The 23,182-nt window shown below is 44.8% G+C and overlaps 1 protein-coding gene across 1 annotated transcript in view; it reads right to left on the bottom strand.

Annotated features, from left to right (window-relative positions):
• LOC309672917 (serine/threonine-protein kinase TNNI3K) overlaps positions 1–23,182 on the bottom strand; it is a gene marked incomplete at both ends in the record, with an annotated part of 92,388 nt that overhangs the window by 26,820 nt on the left and 42,386 nt on the right. The window contains 3 exons of the mRNA XM_082484539.1: positions 3,049–3,181; positions 4,369–4,421; positions 5,869–5,921. Of these exons, the coding sequence (XP_082340665.1) occupies positions 3,049–3,181; positions 4,369–4,421; positions 5,869–5,921 (239 nt within the window). The remainder of the gene's footprint in view (positions 1–3,048; positions 3,182–4,368; positions 4,422–5,868; positions 5,922–23,182) is intronic.

Below are 23,182 nucleotides of genomic sequence, written 5' to 3'. Positions count from 1 at the left end.
TTTGAAGTATAGGCAAACTCTAGACTGTAAAAAGCTCAGCAAAGATGTAATCTCTATGTGTAATAAATATTAAGTTTTGCATGTTCCAGTTACTTCCCAGAACCATCACTTCTAGGCGTTTGCACCTTGTCTATTTTGCAGGAGGTTGTTGAGCACATGCAGTTGGTTTCCTCGCTAACCAGAAGACACGTGGCAGCCTTCGGTTCCAGAGGGTGTGGCCTCAACAAGCGTTGTGTTTGACGTAATGATGAAGTGATTTAATTGGGATAAGCAGCTGTTCCAATAGACAGTCTATTTGATAAATTAAGTAGCGACTTTGATTCAATACCCATTAAAATGTTTATTCCTATTCATCAAACAGAAATCTGATGACTGGATCTCTCATTAAGCATAGAATATACCCTTTTATATTTGGATACTGCACTAGTGCAGCAGAGAATGTGGAATTGCCTTTAATGGAACGATTACTTTTCTTTAAATGGGTGACATCTAGTTTTTGTTATAATAAAATTTTATAATCATATTGTCTTTTCAACACCTAATTATTTCAATGAACTTCACCAAAATGGCTTCCCGGACCTCTCAGCCTGCACAAAGGTAACTATAAACCAGAAAAAGTCAGTGATGTGTAATTAGAGTCAGTGTTCTGCAGATAACAGACAAAATTTTCATAAAGAAAATCCCTCACCTTGAAATACACACTTCAAGAAGAGTATGGGATTTGCATTTAACTGAATAGTCATTGTCTGAACAGATGTCTCAAATGTGGGACTTTTATATAGGCTATAAAACTTACAACACCCTCAAAGCTGCTTTTTGCAGAATATATATAAATCAGAAGCAGACATTCAATATCTTTTCTCTGTGTGTAAATATATCTTTCACAAGCAGAACAGGCTGAGGTACCACAGAACTAGGAACTAGTTGTAAACCATGACGGTGGCATCTGAAAAATCTCCTGCTTCGTGACCTTGTACAAAGTCTCTGTTTCCTTATCCACGGAAGGGGAAAAGGACAGCTCGGCCACTGAGAGGACCAAAATGAGGTGCGAGGTGGGCTGGCTTTAAGGAGAACACACCTGGATCAAACCTGAGCATTGCAGAAAACCGCATCCCCCCGTTTGTGGGCACCAACATGGTCTTTGGAAAATGCGCTTTATAATAGGATTCAAACAGGCTGCTGGCGACCTGGAGGTAAGGAAGGGCTCGTCTCTACAGTGGAGCACCAGGAAAGAGCCCTTCCTGAGGCACAGTGTCTCGGCAAAGAAAGATGGGACAGAAAACGCTTCTCTTCCAAGCTGCAGAAACAAAAATCCAGCCAGCCCAGGCAAGTCAGGAAAAGGGGACCTTATCATTCAGCTGACATTTGGGGGCGAAAAAAAAAAAGGGGGTGGGGGTGCGTGGAGAGAGAAACAGTACTCCTCTGCCTTTTTTTAATGCCTTTTATTTCATCTGTGGTGCTCCCAGTGAGCTTTAACTCCTCTTGAGTCTTCCAGTCCTATCTAAACCATGATTTGAACAGAGTAAAACGGTTAATTCAGAATTAACTGTGATTAATGTTAGAAGTGGGAACCTTATAGAAGATGGGTGATGCTGTACTAGACCTGCACCCAGGGATGTATGGTTCGATCTTCACTTAAAGGGCCATGAAGCCAGTGGAAAAGGAACACAAACACCAAAATGGTTCGGAACTGAAACTCAGGTTCACAGCTAAAGGTGTTTTATTTCTAGAACCTAAAGTGGAATTGAGTCAGATATTTGGCTTCTGCATCACTTCAGCAGTTAGAAATAGAGATGAGAACCAGCTAATACAGCGCAGAAGGTCAGATGCAAAGCTGGCACATTAATTGCCAATGATATTCATGAGAGCCGCCTTTTGCACGTGAGAGGCTGACCTTCTGAACATCACACAGGCATCCAAAGGAGTTTAACGGAGGTATAATCTCAAAATAGCAGAAAAATGAATCTTTATTTAACAATTCCCCCAACAGAAACAAAACAAAACAAAAAAACCAAGGAAGGAATCAATAAGTAAAACTTTGCATGTGTCAGAAATTACTTTGAAAAGACAAGGACAATGCCCTAATGAGAAAAATACTAAATGAAATCTAATGTATTTGAGGCATTTATAAGGCAGTTGACGTAATAAGGGAACAGCGTATCTATAAGCACCTGAGAAACAGAATTAGACATACAGACACATAGACATATAAGCACCGAAGGACTACTCATTGTCACTGATGTTTATATTCTGCTTGGGCATAAACATTCGGATGAACTAAGAACAATTCACCTTTTTTCAAGGTCAGAATGCTGTCGCAGGCCACGCTTCCTCCAAACATCCGAACATCTATTTGAAATCCATCTGACAAACTTTGCACATCTCTTCCCCCAGCAACTCTTCTCTTTGTACCCCAAACCCAGTTAAAACCCAAGAAAAGGTCCCCCACGCTGCACAGCCGTTCCGGTGGCTGGAGGGAGATGTCCGAGGCCGTCTCTGGCGCGGAGAGCGCCGCACAGCAGCATGGCCACAGACCCACCTCCCCCCGCAGGACAGACTGCAGCAGCTGGGCTCGATGGCACGGGGGTCCAAACCCTCTCGTTACCTGCGCTACCCCTCAGCATGTCCTGCGGCGCTCCCACCCTCTAACGATTCCTGGCAGACACGAAGGGGTCAAAACCTCAGGGAGGGCAGTCCTGGAAACGTTGGGTAGCTGTTCTACCCCACACCGGTTTGCAGGTGCTTTCTTGAGCTACACAGGAATACGCTCACAGGGGAGATGTCTCCAACATCAACGTGAGAGACTAAAGGTCTACAATTAGAGTGACTCATTCATAGTCCTAGAACTGGATAAGGAATTTTAAGTTATGTAGATCTGTAGCGAGTAATATATGCGATTATAGTGGGACAGTTCTGTGCTTTTCACTGAATGCATAATATTAGCACTTCATAACAGCAAACTTCAGTAAAACACTGGCTAATGTTACACAGTGTAGCTACTTCTCTAATTCAGAAAAAATTTAAATATTAGTTCATTGAGCATCTTACCTGGTTTCAGGTGAGCAAATGGAATTTCACCTGTTAACAGCTCCCAGAGGCACAAAGCATAACTGAAAACATCAGCTTTTATGGTGTACCTCGTACACTGGGTGAACACCTCGGGGGCCATCCAGCGTAGGTTCTGCGCATCAGGAAACATCAATAACACATTAACAGCATTTACTTCTTCATCTATGTATCTCGTTTTCCTTTCTTTTCTCATCTCCTTGCCTCCACTGCTCTATAAAATAACTGTAAAATTTGCCAGGAAAAATTTTCACCTAGCTTGCAAAGTCTGGGCAGCGTATTATTTCACATTACACGTAACAGCATTAATATGGTAGCTGTCTCAAGCCCACAAAGCCAGACTGATCAGGCTTTAAACACAAGCTTAGTGCCAGAATAAAAGCAGAGCACCCAGCCTCAGAGTCTGGAGACCACATCACGAGGTCTGGGCATGCGCATAATGCCAATTAACTACTACTCCAGCTGGTAGATGGTAAATCTGACGACAACCGCACTGGGTTGGCTGCTCCTCTCTTGGGACCTCTCTGCAGACAGCCAGTTCTGAGGCTGCTTCACAACCCACCAGCCGCTCACTGGAGTGAGGGGCTCAGGGGGGTTTGCAGGTCGCTTGCACCTCAGTGACTTCATCTATGTTCTTTACAAGAGAGCCCTTCCCAGTGAGACCTCATCAAACCCCAGCAGGAACCAGCTCTGCAGCAGCAGCGCTTGCTCCTCACACAGGGAGTGCAGATTACGTTTCGTTAAAGAGATGATTGCCAAACCCTGGTCGTAGCATCACCCATCCTGTTCTGCAATTAGTCGTTATGATGATGCAAACTGTCGTGAGCATGGAGTGACACACGAATGCATCTGGACTAAAATTGATGAAGACAACAATACTGTCTTGTAAAGCTGACTCTCTGGGAGCAACAGCCTTGTAATGGAGAAAAGAACTCTGAAGGAAAATCAGTGTTGAATAACCAATTCCCTATTAGAAAGAGGAACCACCTGCCAGTAACGTGTATGTGAGTGGGGAAGGGTGGACTGAAAAAATGACACTTTACTAAGGATTTTGAAGGCAGCAGAGCTCTAAAGACAACCCTATAAAACATTATCTTTTGTTGCAGATATTATATATTCACTCATTTCTGCCATTAAGGAGGCTTAAAGGGAAAAAAAAAAAACACAAAGAAACATTAAGATAGATAAAATACTATACCAGTTCATCTTTTCCAACAAAAATATTTCTAATGTAATTTTCTCCTAAATTGAGTCTGCCTGTATGTTTCATGCTAATGAAGTGCTACAAAACAAGAGACAAACCCCAGGTTGTTTTGTCATGTTGTCTTCATCCAGGGACTGCAAAAATCTAGATTCTGAAACACACAGAACAACAACAACAAAAAATTACTGTCAGGCCCATACAGGCATCCGCCTTATTATACAAAAGTCTTGGTAAAGTCTTTTGTTTGTTTGGTTGGGCTTTTGTTTGTTTGTTTGTTTGTTTGTGGGTTTTTGTTTGTTTGTTTGTTTGTTTGTTTGTTTGTTTTTAATAACTCTGGGGGTTTGAGAGTCCAGGAGAACTGTAATAGCTGTTTTCCAGCAAGGATGTGTACAAACAATGAGGCTTCTGAAACCTGCACACCAAATCGGCCCTGGCATAAATCTACAAAGCTCCATGGACATTAGTAGCAGTTTACAGCAGCTGAGGATGCAGCTCAGAATTTGTGACCTCATGGTTTTTTGTACTGGTTAATATAACTGCATCTAGATTTACAGCGGACGCTCACCGAGCCCCGCATTGAAATGCAACCCCACAGCAGCCTGGCAGTCGTCTTTGGTGCCAGAAAAGCAGCCCACCTAATAGTGACAAGATCTTGCCTGAATATAGTGACGGTGATATATGCTACATTTTGCGATACATACATGAGTCCCCAGGCAGGACTCAGACGCCTTTGACATATCAGCAGAATACAGGGCAGCGTGCTTCTGTGTGCGTAAGAGTTGTCAGCAACGCCCCAGAGAAGCAGCTCCTCCCACGCGGTCCCACCTTGTGCCACCTCCCTTCTTCGGCAGCACGGGTGACAGCAGGTCCAGGCCAGCACTGGGTCCCTCACGGGTACGGCCGTGCTGCCACCACCCTCCTCCTACGGTAAGCTGATGTTCACACATCTCTGCTGATCGCATCTGTGGCGACATTGCCCAGTGACAGTGGCCATGCCTCAGGCCAGCAGTTCCTGAGGAGTTAGGTCAAACCAGCTCCCTAAACCCCCTCCCTGCCCCGACAGGCATGCCTTCCCGTGGAGCCTGGCTGTTAAACAACAGGACAACGCACGAAACGCAGATTCATAAAGTATCATCAAGTCTAGTTTTCAACACACAGTCACTAAGGTCCATAACTGCAATAACGGGTCACATTCTGCTCTTTTACCTAAACCGAAAGAAACCTGTCCTATTGCCATGGGGCGGCAGGCAGACTTGCACAGTAACACCACCCCCGATCCTGAGCTCTTGCCGTGAAAGAGGGGGGCACATCTTCTATTACGTTTTCACTCAACTTCTTCCTCTAACTTGTTGCCAGAACTTACTCAAACTGAGACACATCCATCGCACCACTATCCGGGCTTCCTTCTCGGAGCAACGGTGGGGTACTCCGCAGCGCCTCCTGACCCCGCGGGGACGCGCAGCAGGGCTATTCGCAGCCCTATAAGCCTATTGTGTCCTCAAATAAAGAGCAACTTCCACAGCGTTTTCTTAGTCAGTGCATGTTTAGTTTTAGAGACTCTGAGGTTAATTTATAAATGTTTCATAAAAACTCCTTACCTCCGAAATCAGCAACAACTGCATGACCATCCTCATACAGGAGAATATTGTGACTGGGAAAAAAAAATTATAGGTAATTGTTTAGTAGTGTCCTAAAGATGGTGAAAATGTTACAGTTTTTGGTTCACAGCTAAACTCTCGAGGAGTTCAAATCACCTGCTTAAGTAGAGAAATGTCTATAGATAAACCACTTTTAGCTACATCTCATACCTGTTATAAAGTACAGATTAACTCTGAGAAGGCAAATCCAATAGCTGCATAAATGAGAATGTCAGTTTCGAATCCATACTAGAGCAAAACAATTCCTGTAATTAGTTATAGATCAAGTATAACAGCTTTATTCGATATGTGCACCGAATTAAAGTGATGAAGTGAAAAAGATGGTATTTGAATATAAACACGGTGATGGCCTTTAAAATTACATGGACTGATTCTTTTCTCTTTTAAGACTTACTTAAGTGTAAATTCATAGTGGTAATTCCAAATTTATGCCGATATACAGAAGGGAAGGAACAGACCTGAAGAGTCCGTACAGAATGGATCACTAGAAGCCGTAAGAAACCCATTAAGCTGGGAAAAAGAATGATGACACAATGGTAAGTCCTGTTCAATTTAATAACCATACTTAATGCAAACGCTACTTTCATGAGACAAAGGTACATAATTTCTTAAAAAAAACTCCCTTTGCTGATGAAACGAAGACACATGACTCATGCTGTAGCTTATCTCAGTGTCTGGGACGAAAGCTTCTCCCTGCTGGCACTACTGGGATTTGCCAGTCGCTGGAGGTGCGATTCCAGCTCTGCCCTCCCCGTGTTCCCGTTCTGCGGTGCCCCTTTTTGTAGCGCCGTAGAGAGCGGGCAGAGCGCAGCTGACGATCTGTGCTGTTACTTTGGACCTGACCTGGCTCTCAGGTAGAGTGCCAGATTTCCACCCGCTTAAAAAGTCAGGAGCACTTAGGAATTTTTTACCGTTTCACCTTATTGTCCGTGAAATGCGCATCCCTTGTCATTGTTTGATGGGCGCAATCACGAGCACAAAGTATTGTTCATTAGTGGACAGCAAAAGATCCACATTTTGCATTTGTCCTTAAAAATTACACTTGCAAAAATTACAGTGCATTTTGACTGTGGTAGTGGAACCTCTTGGTGGCATCTCCTCCCAGAGCTGCCTAGGGTGAAATCGGCGTCCCTGGGGACGGGTGGCCACAAGCAGGAGCGGCAGGGAGGCAGGGCTTGGGGCGATGCTGGTGCCCTGTGCCCAGCGGAGCCCGCGCTGCTCAGGACGGCAGCCGGAGCCGCGGTGTAGCCGAGCGGGATTCCACCGGCAGGAACGCCATGCGGCCCAGGGCCTGGGAAACGCGGGAGGCACTGTGTGAGGGCGGCGGAGCCGCCCTGCCTCTGTCCCCGGTCTCTGCCCACCCTGAGCCCCGACCCCGCGGCTGCAGCCACAACTGCCGCTGCACCGCCGAAAATGCCCCATTTCAGGAATACTGCACCAGGGGGGCTCAGGGTCACGTCTTCTAACTGAACTGCACACAGCAAGGAATCCCAGGAAAATGTGATTTTCCTGTTAGACGTGTATGTTAGATTTTTATTTCAGTATAAAGTCTTTATCTTTGCCCCAGACAGTTTCTGGAGTTAGGAAGAAAGGAATAAATGCAGGAAAATTCTTGTTTGGTCAGCACATGCACGGGGCAATCTCTGTCAGGACACGTAGAGATCAGAGAAATCATTATCAAAGATAATTACTTGTACTGACACCTATCAAAGTGTTTTGATTTCTGTGAAATCTTTGAAACCATAGCAACCGCAGGCCTCCGTGAATTTAAAGGATTGGATAACCAGCACTTTACCTTAGACTGTCAGCAGAGATATTTGGAGGCTTAAAGTTAAATCTACCGGATTTGTCCTAAAACTACTAGAACCAAAGAGGTGAATTATGAGATTTGTGTGGTGGTTTAAACCCATTTACTTAAGGTAATGTGAAGCAAATTCAGCCTTATTTACATATTATTTGTTCAAAGACAGTGAAGCATATGGAAAATGTCTGGGAGGAAATCCAACCCTATGGACGCATTCTTTCTATTAATTAGCACATTTGAAAAAAATAAGCTTCCAAGTATGAACAAAACAACCACAAAAAGATTTCTACATAAGACTATAAATATTTCTTATCCATTTTATAAAAGTGTCATCTTGTGAGCAGGTAGGCAGGAGAGCTGCAAACCAATCTACACCGAACCGAACCAAACCGAACCGAACCAAACCAAACCAAACCAGAGTATTTGTAACACTGAAACTGCTCTGGGGGGATGCTCAGCCTGAACATCCCTAGGGGCAGGATAAGTCTCCTGGGCAGACTGCTATCACAACATACCGATGTTTTCAGCTGAGGATTGGTGTTCTTGTGCAGGAGTACAGGTATGTGTTTGGTACAGCTGTAGCAGCTCACCTGCAACTCGCTCAGGAATCTTTCACGTGGGGTGGCTTTTAGAAATGCCCTCAGTTGACTTGGAAATTGATGTTTGAAACAATACATGATGACAAAATAAAATGTTGAGGGTGAGTCTCCATAAACTTTACTGCTTAGGCAGAATAGAAATAAGAAGAAACTCTGGCTGTGTAGGAACTTATGGTGGGAAAACCCCATCCCTATGTATTTGGCATTTCCAAGGAGACTTCAGTTCAATTAATATATGAGGGGACTTGGAACCATTCCCAGGATCGATGGGTCTCTGTCTATACATACCTCAGCAGTTGGAGAATATCAGCGTACAGAGCTGTGGCACTATTCCAACCCGTGCAGGGGGGAAGCGGGTGCGCTGTGCTCCGCGGCGGCTGGCATTTACAACGAGTACCCAACTTATGTTTTCGATGAAGAGGGAAGAATTTCTTCCTCAGAGCACTATATAGAGCTCGAAACAACGGCTCCTCTAAAGTCACTGCAATTACTGCACCTTGATTGAAACTCCTGTCTCTGGAGCCTCACTTCTCCGGCATCGCTCGGCAGTTGGATGGCGGTTGCCCACAGAAGGGTACCCTGGGTTCCTGAGGTCGAGACCTCTGTCGAGAGGGAGGGCTTTGGAGGAAGGGAGTGTGCCAGAATGTGTAGCGCAAACGTCAGCTCCATCAAAGGCGGAAACCCCGAGTTGGGATGAATTTTATTTACATTTAAGAGCCGAGGTTCTGAGACCCTGCCAGTTGCATTCAAGTTAGAAACAGTGTTGTAAAGGTGCCCATATGTACATAGCGTACAGTGGGGACACTGGATTCTCTGCCTGTCCAGGCACTGCTGAAATCCCTGTTCTCCGAGAATTTAATTTACTTTTCATTTGATAATGATGATGTCTAACCCTAAAAGAAGGCAGCACTGTGTTCTCCCTGAAGCTATCAACGTACTACAGTACTTGAGCAAGTGACTTTCAAGCTCTTGGGTCTGTCTCCCCGATGAATGTAGTATGGGAAAAGGTTCAGAGCTATAGGGCAGCTGGAACTTACTTCCCTCCAAAAAGGATATGGTAGAACTCTCTCATTCAGAGATATCTCATTCCTTAATAGGTAGTGAAAGGATATTGCCAAGAACTCAAATAGCGGTAATCTCTTGACTCTGCCATAACCCACAGTTTGCGCGTAAACAAATAGCCATCAGATTAAGAACAACATCAGTCTATAACAAACTGAACGTAAGCTTTCCGGCTCTGCCTCAGCTCTTAGTTATCACTTTGCAATTTCGTTAATAAAAAAAAAAAAAACAAACTGAAAAAAACAAAAATGAGATTTCATTTCTTAAGTAAGCAGCAATAGATAATTGAAATTTACAGAGGAGTTTCAAAGTGAGTGTCTAATTACAGTCAGGTTTTCATATCATCTTTGTCTCTGTAATATACCTCATCTCTCACCATGTCCGTTTCTAAGAGAAAGGTGGGAATTGCAGAGATGCTTTTCTATAGCCGGCTGACAGAACAGACAGCACTTTGCTCCTCGCTGCATCATTTTTCAAGATCATATTTGCAGGAGAGAGCGGTCCCAGATCTACACGGCTTTTCACAGGAGCAAACCCTGACCTTGGCAGCCATCCAGCAGCGCCAGCGGCCGAGGCGCCATGGCCCCAGCCCGGGGCTGCCCTGGGCGAGCGGGGCCATTCCCCCGCCGCGCTGGAGCACTGCCCTCCGCCTTTGAGAGCTAGCCAAGTGGCTTAACGGCATTGGGCTCACAAGCAAACTCCTTTCAAAAGCTCTGTAAGGTGACGAAGAAAGCCAGCCGCAAAAATAGATACGTGTATAAAGAAAAGTGATCAAGGAATAAGAACTGAGTGCTTAGTGGCGCTGCAGTACTTTCACTGAGGACTTGTGTAATTTCAGACGCACCTGCAAGCACTGTGCCTCAGCCCCGGAGACCATCCCAGGCTGATGGGTCGGGGAGGCAGCGCGAACCCGTGTCTCACAGTGCGTTCAAGAGGCTGCAAGAGCACAACCCGCTTTCTGCGTGCTCACCGGTGTGTATGCATTGGCTTCCAGGGTGGCTAACACGTGGGGGCGGAGCTGGGCACCTCTGCAGCGCAGCAACATCTGTTCTAGTTTGAGCAAAGCAGTCCAGAGAGCCTGGCTGTGTCTGCAGCGAGCTCTGCTCGCCGCTGGAGCAGACTGCGGAAGGGGCATCCTGTGCCATTATTCCAGAGAGTTTTAACTGCCACTCACCAGTGAAACAAAATTTGCTAAGCACTAATTTCCTGAAAAATTAAGAAAAGGGACACTAAAATACACAAACATGATTGTCCAAAATGGGAATTCTGGTTTCCATTTTAGCTGGGGGAATATTTGCTTTGATAATCTTTGCACTGCCTACTCTTCGCTTCAACAAGCAGTGCGGTTCCCACCACCGCTCACCATGTTCTCTCCTCGGCATTCTGGCCCCGGCCGAGAAACCTGACTGCTAACAAGGTCTGGAAGCGAGGATCGTGTCTTTGAGCACAGCCGCGTCTTGCCTGGGCTGCATGCCTGCTAGCTTAGGGAGCGTTCTGACTTCTGAAGGTCAGCAGTAGGGCAGGGTAATTCTTGGCCGTGTTTCTGCTTGGTTTTGAGCTCAGATCTAACGGGCAAATCACAGCCCATTCACTGCTTTCCCAAATGAGCCTGGAGGGGCTTGTTTGCCAGAAGCTGAATCTCTGGCAAAACAGCTTGATGTAGCACTTAATATCTGACACATAACTTTACTTGGAAGGTTCAGATAGCTTCTTTTGGTGGTAGAAGTGTTCACAAACAGTTACCTCATTGGTGTTGCTATTTCAGCAGTTTGTAGCTCAGTGGCAAACGTAAACCTGGGCTGAGCTGTGGTTTGCCAAAGGCCATCCACATGGGCAGAAGGTGAAAAAAATCTACCTCTTCTTATTTCTACTGCTGGCCTGCCTGGGATAGACATACGTATATCTGTTGGTCACGATGGTGGCCTAAGCAATGTTAACGTATAACTTCATAACCACAGAATTATTGATAATTTTAATTAATCAAATGCAACTAAGTAAGAGGAATTATTTACTGAGAGTCAGGGTTTTCCTCCACAATAAAGATGCGAAGAGAAACGACAGAAGCCAACTTACAATGTGACATTTAAACCAAGATAGGATGGGGATTTCAGAATGAGACAACAGGGAACAAAGCTGCAATGGCCTTTAGGGACTACAGCGTTGATCTGGTCTGAGATCCCACCTAACACAGGACATTTCACTCCTCTAAATTCCTGCTCCGGTGTAAGAATTGTGGCTGAACCAGATCATGTGTTTTGGAAAAAGAAGACGCGTTCCTCCTTGGTGAGACAGTTACTCGTCTCTGATGTTGAAGGAGCCAAAAGGCTGTTGGACTGCACTGGCATAATCTTCTAAAGGGCTATGACATAACCCGCACCAGTAAAACGTAGCCCTCCCTGGAAGGCTGTTGGCTTGCTTTGCCCAGCACGTGCATTAGATTTGTAACTCATAGTACATCTGCAACTGACATGTCACCACAACGATCTACAAAACAGAATTCCTCTAATCGACTGTGGTCGGAAAGTGTAAAAAGCTCATGCAGAGTACATGCACAGTCTCTCAGGCAATCTGCTACTTACACCTATTTTAAAGATACTCCAGACAGTTTGTATCATCTTCTCAACCCCCATTATCTCAACACAACTACCTAAGAAGAACACAGCAGCACAAGAGGGACAAGAAGCTCAAGGACTTCTTGCCGATTTTCTGCTACCCACTGATATTTATCTGTAAAATGCGTATGCTTAAGTGTTAGAATTATTAACAAAAGGACCCTGGGATGGAGGCATTTGCAGAAAATTGATAACATACAGAGACTAGGTTAACGTCCCAAGAAAAATTAAGCCTTGAAGCTCTTGGAAATAAACTCATTTAGCAGAGCGGGTTGGGAAATAAGCCCAGGTGTTTCTGGAAATTTTCAAGATTGCAACTTCTGGTTTTGTCTTGAATTATATGGAAATCAGGCATTTCATAATGTGCTGTGCAAAGAAAATGACATTTTCTCTCCTGTAAGAAACTAAACAGCCTGACTGAAGCGTTGCATTCTGAATTTACCCTCTAAGCTGGCCTACCTTAGAAACTACGATAAATCGAGGAGCCCACATCCTTCAACTATCAGATAACTGCATGTAAAAAGGAAGATTTTGGTAATTCCCAGGAATAATGCCATGAACTTCGTGCCTTGCTGAGAACAAACCCAAACCATAACTTCTCATAGGAAATACTTCAGACGGAAAGTTTCCCGTCAGCCCTACCAGGCTTTATACGCAGACTGGGCACTAGAGGGGGCGCCGGGCACGGCTTGTGAGCACGGCACTTCCTCTCTGGAGTTTCTTCCATTGTGGCTCTCTGTGATATGGATCAGTTATGCCCTTTGGCAGCACTTGTTTTACCTTAAATGCACATGTTAATTCTGCAGAGATAATTCAAATTATATTTACTTTGCCAAAAGTATAGAGAAAGAGAGCAAACAGTCACAGAGGGTGGGAAATGTTGGAGGAGATAATACTTTCTTTTTGCCGACTGTGTTATCTTACATAGCACTACAAATTAAGATAGTTTTGTATGTTTCTTGTGCTTGTCAGTATGTTGTGGAACTAAACCATTTGGGATTAATAGTCTTTATCAGGTATTCATCCCCCTTTTTTGATCTTATTTTATTTTTATGTGCCCAATCCTTAACAGACCAAAAAAGGAATAAGACAGACAGAAAGAAAGGAGAGATCCCTTTTCCCCTCTCACAGTCTTTTAATCCCCAGTGAATGGCAGCGAGTACTAAATCAAATCAGTTTCTTTGACATTCTTGGGTACATCTCTCAAAGACAGACGTGTTCCCTGGTCATTTAGGAGACACTACTGGTTTTATGAGCACTGTGACACTGCAAATACAGCTTAGCGAATCTTCAAAACCTTCATCTTGAAAATCTAGCTTTCTCCTAATATCAGTCCCCATTTCATGGCTTTTGACTGGACTGCGGAATTGAAATTACAGCTGTTGGCAGCAGTCCTTCCTCTTCTGCGGTACTTCTTTACGGAGGGATAGAGAAGCAAAGGATTGAAGCTCTGTCAATCAAAATGACCAAAGTTGAATCTAGTCCAAAATGCCTCCTCTTCTGTGTTTTGCGAGGGGCTCAGCCTAATCTACTGGTAGGTTTTGCCATGTGAAATGACATATTCTGCCAGAGATAAGGTTTGAAGCCAGCTTTGTGTACAGTTACTAAATTTCATAGAGGCATTTCATTTTGAAGTCAGTCTGACTTTGGGGAGGGTTTTGGGCTAGATGGTCTTGGAGGTCCCTCCCAACTTAACTGGTCTATGATGTTATTAACCGTAACTTTCCAGGGGTCTCCCTTTAATCTCTCAGCATGCAAGCAGCTCTTTATGCAACAAACTGCATAGGGATTTGCTAAGGGAATTCATTAACTACCCAAGCATTGAGTAAACACCTATATGCATATTTATACAACTACGGGCTTTTGCTTCTGTGGATCCAGAAATGCCTTTCGAATGCACTTACTTCCTGCTCCTCTTCGTCTTCATACTACATTGAGCATAGAACACGATGTGTCTTTTTACTACAATGCCGACACATTTGACAGCCTATAGTTATCAGAACTGAATTGTTCCCTCCCCATATACAAATACTTTTTAGCTACTCACGCTCAGCGCTGGCTATAGAAAAACTCTTCTTTTCATGCCAGCATAGCAAGTATGAGCCCTTTTGCAGAAGGTAATGAACCAACGACAAAGAGCCAGCTTCTGTCTCTTGGCTCTGCAGGCTGGAAGCGCCAGGCCAGCGACTTCAGAGGTCTTTCTCAGAAATGAGAGGATGCATTCAGCGTAAGAGAATCTTGGTGCAGTCTGTGCACTACTGCTTGAGATATTCCATAGCCATAGTTTTCTTACGCACCATAAAGAAAGACCGTTGCATTCTTAGGATTGCGGTATTTTCACGCTGCCATCCACCTGAACCACAGGACTTGGGAAAACTCCTGGTGTGACTCATGTTCACAAGGTTTGATGGAGTTGTTTATAATTTGGAAAGCTGAACACAAACACGTAACATTTATTTAATATAACAAAATTGAGGTCACTAAGGAGTTAGGAACATAAGCCATACTCACAACACTATGTGACCTCAAATTGGATTTGGGGTTTACAGAGGCTAAAAACTAAGGTGAGCACCTACACTGTCATCACTAGGACAAAAACCACAAAGCTTGTCTTAAGAGAGAGAATACAGCGGTTTTGGAAGGCACCTACTTTACATCGAGAGAATAAAAGTCCTGTGACAATCCAAGGGAAGGGGAAGAGGCCAGTCAGTAGATGTTGGCAGATCCAGGGCACTTGCAACTGTTCAAGTGAAGGTAAACTTTGAGAAGATTGATAGATTATTGGTTCCTTAAAGACTCGAATACATAGTGGTGTTCCAGCCAAAATGTGTGCACTAGTCAAGCAAAGTTACGGCCCCGCTATACATACCAGACTCTGAAACGTTTGTTCGAACAGCAGAGGACTGGGCTTGGTGACTCACTTACTGTCTCACAGTCCTGAGCTGAGCAATGACTAAAATAATTCTTTTTGGTTGTATTATCTGCAGAGTGGGATGAACAAGAGACTAAGCACGGTGTTTGAGAAATGCCCCTCATTTTTCTCATATGAGAAAAATGTTGTGCTTTCATTCCTGGCTGTGTAGAAACAGACTATTTTGAATCTAAGTTTGTTTTTCAGTCTTCAGAACTATTTCAGGTTCATGTCTTGTTCAACAAGACACTCTCAATTGAAGGTTTTTTAGAAAAGCAGCTAACCATTCTGTGATTACGTGAACTGTAAGATATGAGGGTTTGGGAAACCATAGTTTGAGGTCAGTAAATTGCAAAAAACATAGGGAATAGTTTTCAAGTAAGGATAGCTACTAGTTAGACTAAAAGGTGATCTGATTCACTTCACTCTATTTACAGCTTCTGAGATCCTTTATTCTTAACCTCGCAGGGGATCATTGCAACATCAATGCGAAATTATAAATGGTTGTATCCTGCAATGGGCATTGATTCCAGGGGATATTACTCTATACAAAGTTCTGATGTGAGCCGTAGTACTTATTGATTTCATCAGTGTCCAAATTACTTTTCTTGTAATATTGACTTTTTTCTGCAAAAGCATATACATGTGAGCAGAACAGTCTTCACATTAAAGGGTCTGCCTTTCAAAACAGTTAAAAACATTTCTGTGCTGCCCTACCGAACCCTGAGCAGTGTTTCTGAAGCACGTGTTGCCAGAGCGAGCGCAGCAGAGGAAGCAGGCTGAATGAATCGTGAGCCAGTGCCTGTCCTTTGGCTCCTGGACAGGGCTTCCACCGAGCTCTCTGCAAACTGAGGTTTTCAGCACCTCTCCTAACGGCGGGGCTTGTTCAGGTGTAGAAATACGGCTTTAATAGTTTAACACAACACAGCCTGACTTAAAACCCTTGCAGTGGTTCCCTGCGCTCTTCTATTTATAGAAATCTAAACCCCAGAAGATCGGTGCACCATAAACATAAAAGTAATTTCTCAAAATGCTGAGATAGGGCCCGAGCTGAGTGACGGTTTCTCAGCTGCCTTCAGAGGATGGGGCAGTTGGGACACGCGGGTGGGGGGGCTCAGGAGGGCCCATGGAGGGGACCCAGAGCAGCGCAGATGCAGACAGATGTTGTTTTCCCTGGGGGAGAGGGGTCGGCGTGGGGCCGTGCGTGTGTCGGTGCAACGCTGTGCGCAGTGCGCTCTGCCCTGCCAGCAAACTGCTTGGCTCAGGTGTTCTTCATTGCCAGCAGCCACAGCGCGGGGACAGTCCTGCCTGTCTGCTCCTGCGGGGAGGCACGTCCGGCACAGTTCCACAGCAGCGCTTCGCTTCCCTGCCATCCATAGCAGGTTCGGGTTTGCCTGCGGTCGGGGCACTGCCTCTTGACCTCCGCTCTCTCCCCTCCCTCCTGCCCGCTCCCCGTCTCACCCCGGCATCATACGCCGGCCAGCAAGGGAGTCCGCTCCTCCCTCCCGTGGCCGTAGGGAACGGGATTGCTCCTCCTTATCCCTTTCTACTGTTCTCATTGCTCCACCAATTTTTATTCTAGGTAAATGTGTGGCTGTGCCCAAACCTGAAAGGCACCATTTTAACATACCCGTCATCTTTGTAGGGAGAGACAGCAAAGGGCAGACAGCTCACCAGAGGAGTCTGTGGTTGACATGAAGACTCAGGTACTTCATGGCTGGCTTTTTTTGTGTTTGGTTTGGGCTTGGTTTGGTTGGGTTTTTTTGTTTTTGTTTGTTTGTTTGTTTTTTTTTTTCTCCAAAGGAATCCCTCTAAAGAAAAGCTCCTGACATGAAGGATGCCCCAGCCGGGACTCCCATCCACACTGTCCTGAAGCCGGGGCGCTCTCTCCTGTCTCTGTGCCTCACGGGGCAGCACCCTCTCTCCTGGGTCCCAGCCAGGGGCAGCTCACCAGAAGGGCTATTCCCGGGGAAAACCGGTGGCACCGAGAGCAGCAGAGAGCAGGAGAGGCGCGGTGCTGCCGGATCAGTGTCACTGAGCAGGGGCCTGAAGTCAAAGGTAGGTGCAAGCGATGCTTTCCTCAGCTGTGCCCTCCCCGGCCCCGAGAGCCGCCATCCCCGGCAGTCCCTCGCCGGGCAGCGGGCACAGGCTGTCCCTCGCGCTGCTGACGCGCACACTGAAGCACACTGGTTACGTGCGGCATGTGCCTTTGAATTTGTGATTTTAAAACAACCATTACCAAGGCAGAGGCATGCAGTGCTCTGTCAGTCACCCCCAAAAGAAGTAAACACGCGCTCAGTGAAGAGGGAGGGAGCGTGGTTATGGTGCAGGACGTACAGCAGAGCTAACATTTATTTCTGCGATCTCTAAAAGGGCTCAGTAAAATTCATTTATTGTGACAGAACAGTAACAATGGATCAAAATTCATTATTAGGCTGGAAGGATGTCTGGAGATGTAAGTTTTTCTTTCAAACTTTGAAAAAGCGTTATGGATCTCAGTTTTCTGGGAGAGACTCTGTAGTAAGTACATAAAACGGAAAACGGAAGGCACACTTGTGAAGAACAGATACCAGGAATTAACAAAGCCGAAGCTTTGATTATTTTTCTTTGTTTGTTTCTATGTTTGATCAAGATGAAGCACAGCCAGCAGCCAAGCGAAAAAGGAGCGGGGTGTGTGTGTTCTAAGCAAAACATTACATTTACCCCAATTTGGAAAGATGAACTCAAGTATGTCAAGATTTTGTGAAGTCAGTAACACTGAGGTAGTGATGCAGCACGATGCAGTACAAATTAGGATTATTTAGAAGGTATCTGTGACACTCTAATCAGCAGGGAAGGATCTCCATGCCTAAGAGGAGTTGAAATATCTTTAAATGTGGGGTTTAGGAGAGTGAGAGCCAGGCCAGAGAGCCGCTGCTGCGAGCACGTGTTGGCAGCCAGGCTGCCCTGAGCGGGGTCAGCTCCGCGCAGGGATGCGGCCCCTCGTATCTCCACAGTGCCACCGCACGAGTCTTCCGTCCTAACAGATCCACAGCTTAGGAACCAGCCTACTTTTCCAGGCAGCTCAGGAATAGGCTGAAGTGTGGTGAATATCATTTTTTCTAGGACAAAATGAAAATCCCGAGCTTTTACACACCAATTTGTTTGTTTTTCGAACCGCTGTGATACTATCACTGAATGCAAATACATATTCTGCAGGGCCAAGATATCTGCCATGGGTGCTAGCAACCAGAAAGGCTGAAAAGAGCTGGAGTAATATGTCCCCACTTCCACGCTTAACTAGGTCTGGCTGGAGATCTGCCTGAAAGAGCGAGACGCTGTTCGATTACTGGCACACTTGCTACGGAGAAGAGGAGGTTCTGTACCTGGTACAGAAACTTGATGAGAAAGAAAACCTTTAAAAAGACCTGGAAAAGTAAGCTATTGCCACATTGACAATCTTTTACAGCTCTATAAAAGTTGGACAGAACCAAGCTTAGGGAGAAAGACAAAATACTTGCTATTGAAATGTTTGCTAGTGAAAGACATGTACTATAGCCGGGATGCCGTATAAGAATATAGATCATGACCATGCAGGCAAAATATCTTTTGGCTATTGCAAAATGTCATTTAGAAGGAAAAGTGTATATAGAATCTATTGAAAATTGATTTACTGATTCAAGGAAGCTATTGCAATTGATTTAATTTTCAGAAAGAACACACTAGAGGAAGCAGAGAACATCACCAGTTGCATGCACGAAATGAAAAACAAGGCTTTTAGAAATTAGCATCACAAACACAGATTTTCAAACAAACTGGGAACGTGGGGAAAGATTCACAAAATGCTTTAGCGAGGTGAAAAGCTTCCAGGAACTCTGAAGATCAACATTTTCATACACCAGTCACTCTGCCTTCACGGCACATGGCTTTTGAAGGGCTGAACAAATTACAACATAAAGGCTTATGAATGTGGACACAACAATGCTTACATGATATTTATCAAAATGTTGACCGATCCAAGTAAATTCAGGAGAGTGAAAAGTCTATGAAAAAAAGAAATTGAAAAGTTGGCAATGGCTTACATGATGAAGGGAAAACGAAAGTAATATTGGTGGTCTCAACAAAAAAGCATAACTTGCCCATATTCAAGCTGTAGATACGAGCAAGAACAGTCGAGTGAGGAACACAAATTTCACCAGATAATAGTTTTTAAGACAGAAAAAAATTAAGCTCTCCCAACCAGGACTCCTGCAAATCACTGTCTTCAAGATTTCTAGTGTCACCTAAACCCAAACCTTGGGATGATAAATTTAATCATAAAAGTGTAGTGGGTTCATACAATGTAGCCGTGACTCTTTTAGTTTATATTTAATCTGATTTTAGCTCCCATATATACTTTCCATCAAAATATTTAAGAGATTTGAATGTGACATGTAGAATTGTTTTGAGACGCCCACGTGATGTCAAATGAAACTATTAACCAAATGCAAGGCTAAACTAGAGAGACTCTTGAAGGCTGTACCCTGGGTTGAATGTAGGCACACGAGTCATACAAAACTACAGACTTTTCCGTGGTCTTGGTTCAAATTTGACCTCTGTCAGTAGGGACAAAAATGATCACCATTTCTCAGCGTGACTAACATGTACTAAGCCCTATCGTCAACTTCAGTCTGCCCAAGAATTGTACAGACCTTGAATAAACCCAACTTGACAACACGCACAGTCAAGACCCGGGTTGACCGTTGTTGTGGAGAAGCCCAGAAATCAATAAGCAGACCCTTTCACCCTTCACCCTTTCCAGGCATGGCATGCATCAGCCGTTCTGACAAAACAATGGCGAAATGCCCACCTTGGTGCTGAGTGTACGGACATACCTGAAAGCAGAAGGTAGTCCCTGGAAGGGTTTTGTCAGTCTGGTAGCACCAGGGAACACTACAGTTACTGATTTTTCTTTTCTAAAGTAAAAAAATATAACCCACAGAAACAAGGCTTGGCAGGTACAGCTCACAAACGCTATTATTGCCTCAATGGCACTTGGAAATTTGAAAACCGCAGACGAGAAAGGAACTGTTAAGCCTCTGTTTTGAGAAATACAGCAAGAGAAACCTGATCTGATCTGATCTGAGCTGACAGAAGGTTAATAACGAGTTCAGCAGAATCGGAAATTAATTGTCTTCTGTTAAAGCGACGCACAGTTTCAAATGGTGAGACCAAGCATCATTCTCTTCACGAAACCGTGGAAGGAAAAAGCTGAGAAAAGAACGAGAAGTGTGTAATCATCCCGGCTTTCACAAAAGCGAGTAGTTCCGCGGGCCTGGCAGATGCAAGGGCTTCTCCCTCTCAGGGCAAGGGACCGGCGAAGCACATTCAGCGCGTGTCCCTTTCCCAGAGAACAGGGCCGTGAAAAGATCCGTCTACCTTTAACACACTGTGGGTTTAATGAAAGGCAACTCTATTTTAAGATTTCATAAGGGATTTTATAACAAAGAGGAGTTGCAGACACCATCCCCATTACCACCAGGCTTCCATCCTCCCTTTCATCTTTCTCACTAAGCCAGCGCTCAGAAACTTTTACAGACGGGTAGAGCCATCAAATGAAGGTTAGTCGCTCAAAGGCTTGGTCCAACCATGTTCAGCTGTTACGGCTTAAATTAAATTGATACTAAAATGGTCTCTTTTTTATTAAAGTGCTATAATCATTGTGGCTACAATCCTTCACCACGGTATAAGTAGTAATAAGCTGATACGTGTCACCATTGCTGATAGCTGTCAGAACTTCTTTTTCCAGAACTGGAAAGCAAAATAAAACTCCCAATTATTCTCAAAATGGAAGGATAACCCCTTTTCCAGGGTAGAGACATGAAAGATTCATTTTCTTCTCTGTTCTGTCAAGCCATATTGCAGATTTATTTAATGCATTATGTGCATCGAATTAGATTTCCGAACTCACAAAGAGGGTTACAAGCTATGTGAAAATTTGAGGTAAAATTTTAAGGCTCCTGTGAAGCCACTGGGAAAACTTAACACAAGAGGGTCAGAATTTCACTCTTGGTCTTTCTCTTCAGTTGTTGTAAAGATTTTCATGTAGTAATTATGCCTGTGGGCTGACTGGGACTCGTGCTGAAAACACGACTTCTGCTCTCACACTAAAGTTTCAGAAGTTAAGCTACTCTCAGCACCACACATCAACCGCACTGATGTCCCTGTAGCAAATTATCTTTTGACCCTCACAAATATGATTTGGTAAAAGTTCGGTGAGGCAATGATATGCTTTTTGGCTCTCTTGCGAGATGCTGCTTTGGGTTTTCTTTTGTGGAAAACATTATTTAAAATCCTTCAGTGCAGAACAATTTTTCTAACAGCCAGTAGTGACAAGGCATGAAGCTGAACCATAAGGTTTGGATCTTTGCTGTCCTGAAACAGTTACACGGACTGCAGCACCCAGACCCGGGCGCTCGGCTTGCATCACAACTGAGGCGAGAACTGCAGCTTCAAAAGAAAGCATCTTCCTCTGAGCCCCACTCTTGGGTGGCCCAAAAGCAAGCTGTGAAGGGATGCAGGTACGTGAAGACTCCGTGAGAAGCTGGAGGATGTGTGGAGTCAGAGCCAGCGGGGTGAGGAGAAGGGAACCTTGAGCGCAAGGAGGAGAAGAGCTGGTGGACATGGGTGGGATGCAATGGAGAAATGAGGCAAGTACCACCATGGGAAAAAAAAAGAAGAGGTAGTAAGAAGACATTCTTTCAGCCTGTCTGTTTTGTAGGTTGAGATCCAGGTTGCTCTCTGCAGAGCAAACCCCGGGGAATCCACCTGATACTTTAAAAACTGGACGCTCACTAATAAGGTCTGGCCTAAACAGCTTTTTCTGTGCCACTTCCAAAGGCCTCTAGGGCTGGTGGAGCCATGTCGCTGTTATCAACAGCTCTTTTTTCTTTTTTTTGAGAAAGAAAGGTTAATGTAGGAAAGCTCTGCCCAGTGCCAAGCTTTTCCTCACAATTTAACGTACTGAACATTTGCAGGATCAGCAGTTTCTCTCTGCTCGTAATCCAGACTTTGCCGTACAAGACGGACTAGGATCCATCTGTCAAACAAGTAAAGGTATCTTGTTAGAAACTGTTGGCAATCCTGACTTGGGCTAAAACAGAAGAACTGAAATTCCGTCTCAATACTCAGGATTTATGAGGGATGCCTTGTAACGGCAGAAGAGGTGACAGTCAAAGGCGGAAAGCTGTTTGGTCAGAGCTGTGCACACCTATGTGTGAGAGGAAAGCCCAACCAGCCCCGGGTCAAGGCATGCGCCTTTTGCATTAACGGGCTAGCAGAATGAAAAACCATGTTTTGCCTTTAGCAAAAGGCGACATTTTCATCTAAAAACTCACAGTCGCATAGAGTTAGGAATTTCACCACCCCTCACTGAAATATGCACACCCTGAGACTATTTTTGTTGCTAGAAAAGCAAGAACAGGTTTTCTCTGCGCACACCAAGGAGTCAGTGCTTCGCTCGGGAGTCACCAAAGCAGCTGAGTGAGGGCACAGTCCTGCACTAGATTCTAGATCTTAGAAGTGATCCACTCAGAGATGCTTTTATCTGTAACAAATGGGCCAAACAAACTTGCAGGAAAAGAGTTAAAGCAAAAAAGACAAAACAAACAAAGAAAAGGAAAATAAATAATGAAAGAAAGTGACAAGGTGTTGTTCGAAAGCACAGTGCTATGCTGAAAATAAACTGAGAATTCTCAAATGGAAAATTAAAAAAAACCAACCAGATTAAACAAGTATTTGTGTCCATCCTTCCAGGAGAGTAGAAGAAAGTATTTTCCTGTGTGGGAAATCCAATCAACAAGGACAGAAACCAATGAATTAAGTGTTCAGCATTTCATCATTACAGTTATTAACAAATTAGAGAGTCTTCATAATGACAAGATGTCAGGCCCGAGCACACGCTGCATTGAGCAAACACAGTGACACTGGGAGACAGAAACTGAAGAAGCCTTAGCTGACACAGTCAAAAGCTGGCTAAATTCAGGACACAGCCCTGAAGACTAGAAAACACCAGGAAATTAGAGACCAGACGTCTCCCTGCCAGTCGCTCAACGCTGTTATAAGGGGATCAAGAGGTGCAACGTCTGCCGCAGTGAAGCAGCGCCTGGTCCGGAGCAGCGCCGGCTGCGGGGGAGCCCCCTGCCCGCCGACCCCCGGGGAGCCCCGCGGCCGCTGCTGCCCGGCGCACGAGGTGCCGCCGAGGGGCACGGGGTGTTTCAGGGAGCGCTTGCTGCCCGCCTCGGCTCTG

The sequence above is a fragment of the Vanellus vanellus genome, assembly GCF_965231255.1.
Source record: "Vanellus vanellus genome assembly, chromosome: 5".
Lineage (NCBI taxonomy): Eukaryota > Metazoa > Chordata > Aves > Charadriiformes > Charadriidae > Vanellus > Vanellus vanellus.
The sequence above is the reverse complement of the archived record's forward strand: the minus strand, read 5'-3'. Positions and strand labels throughout refer to the sequence as shown.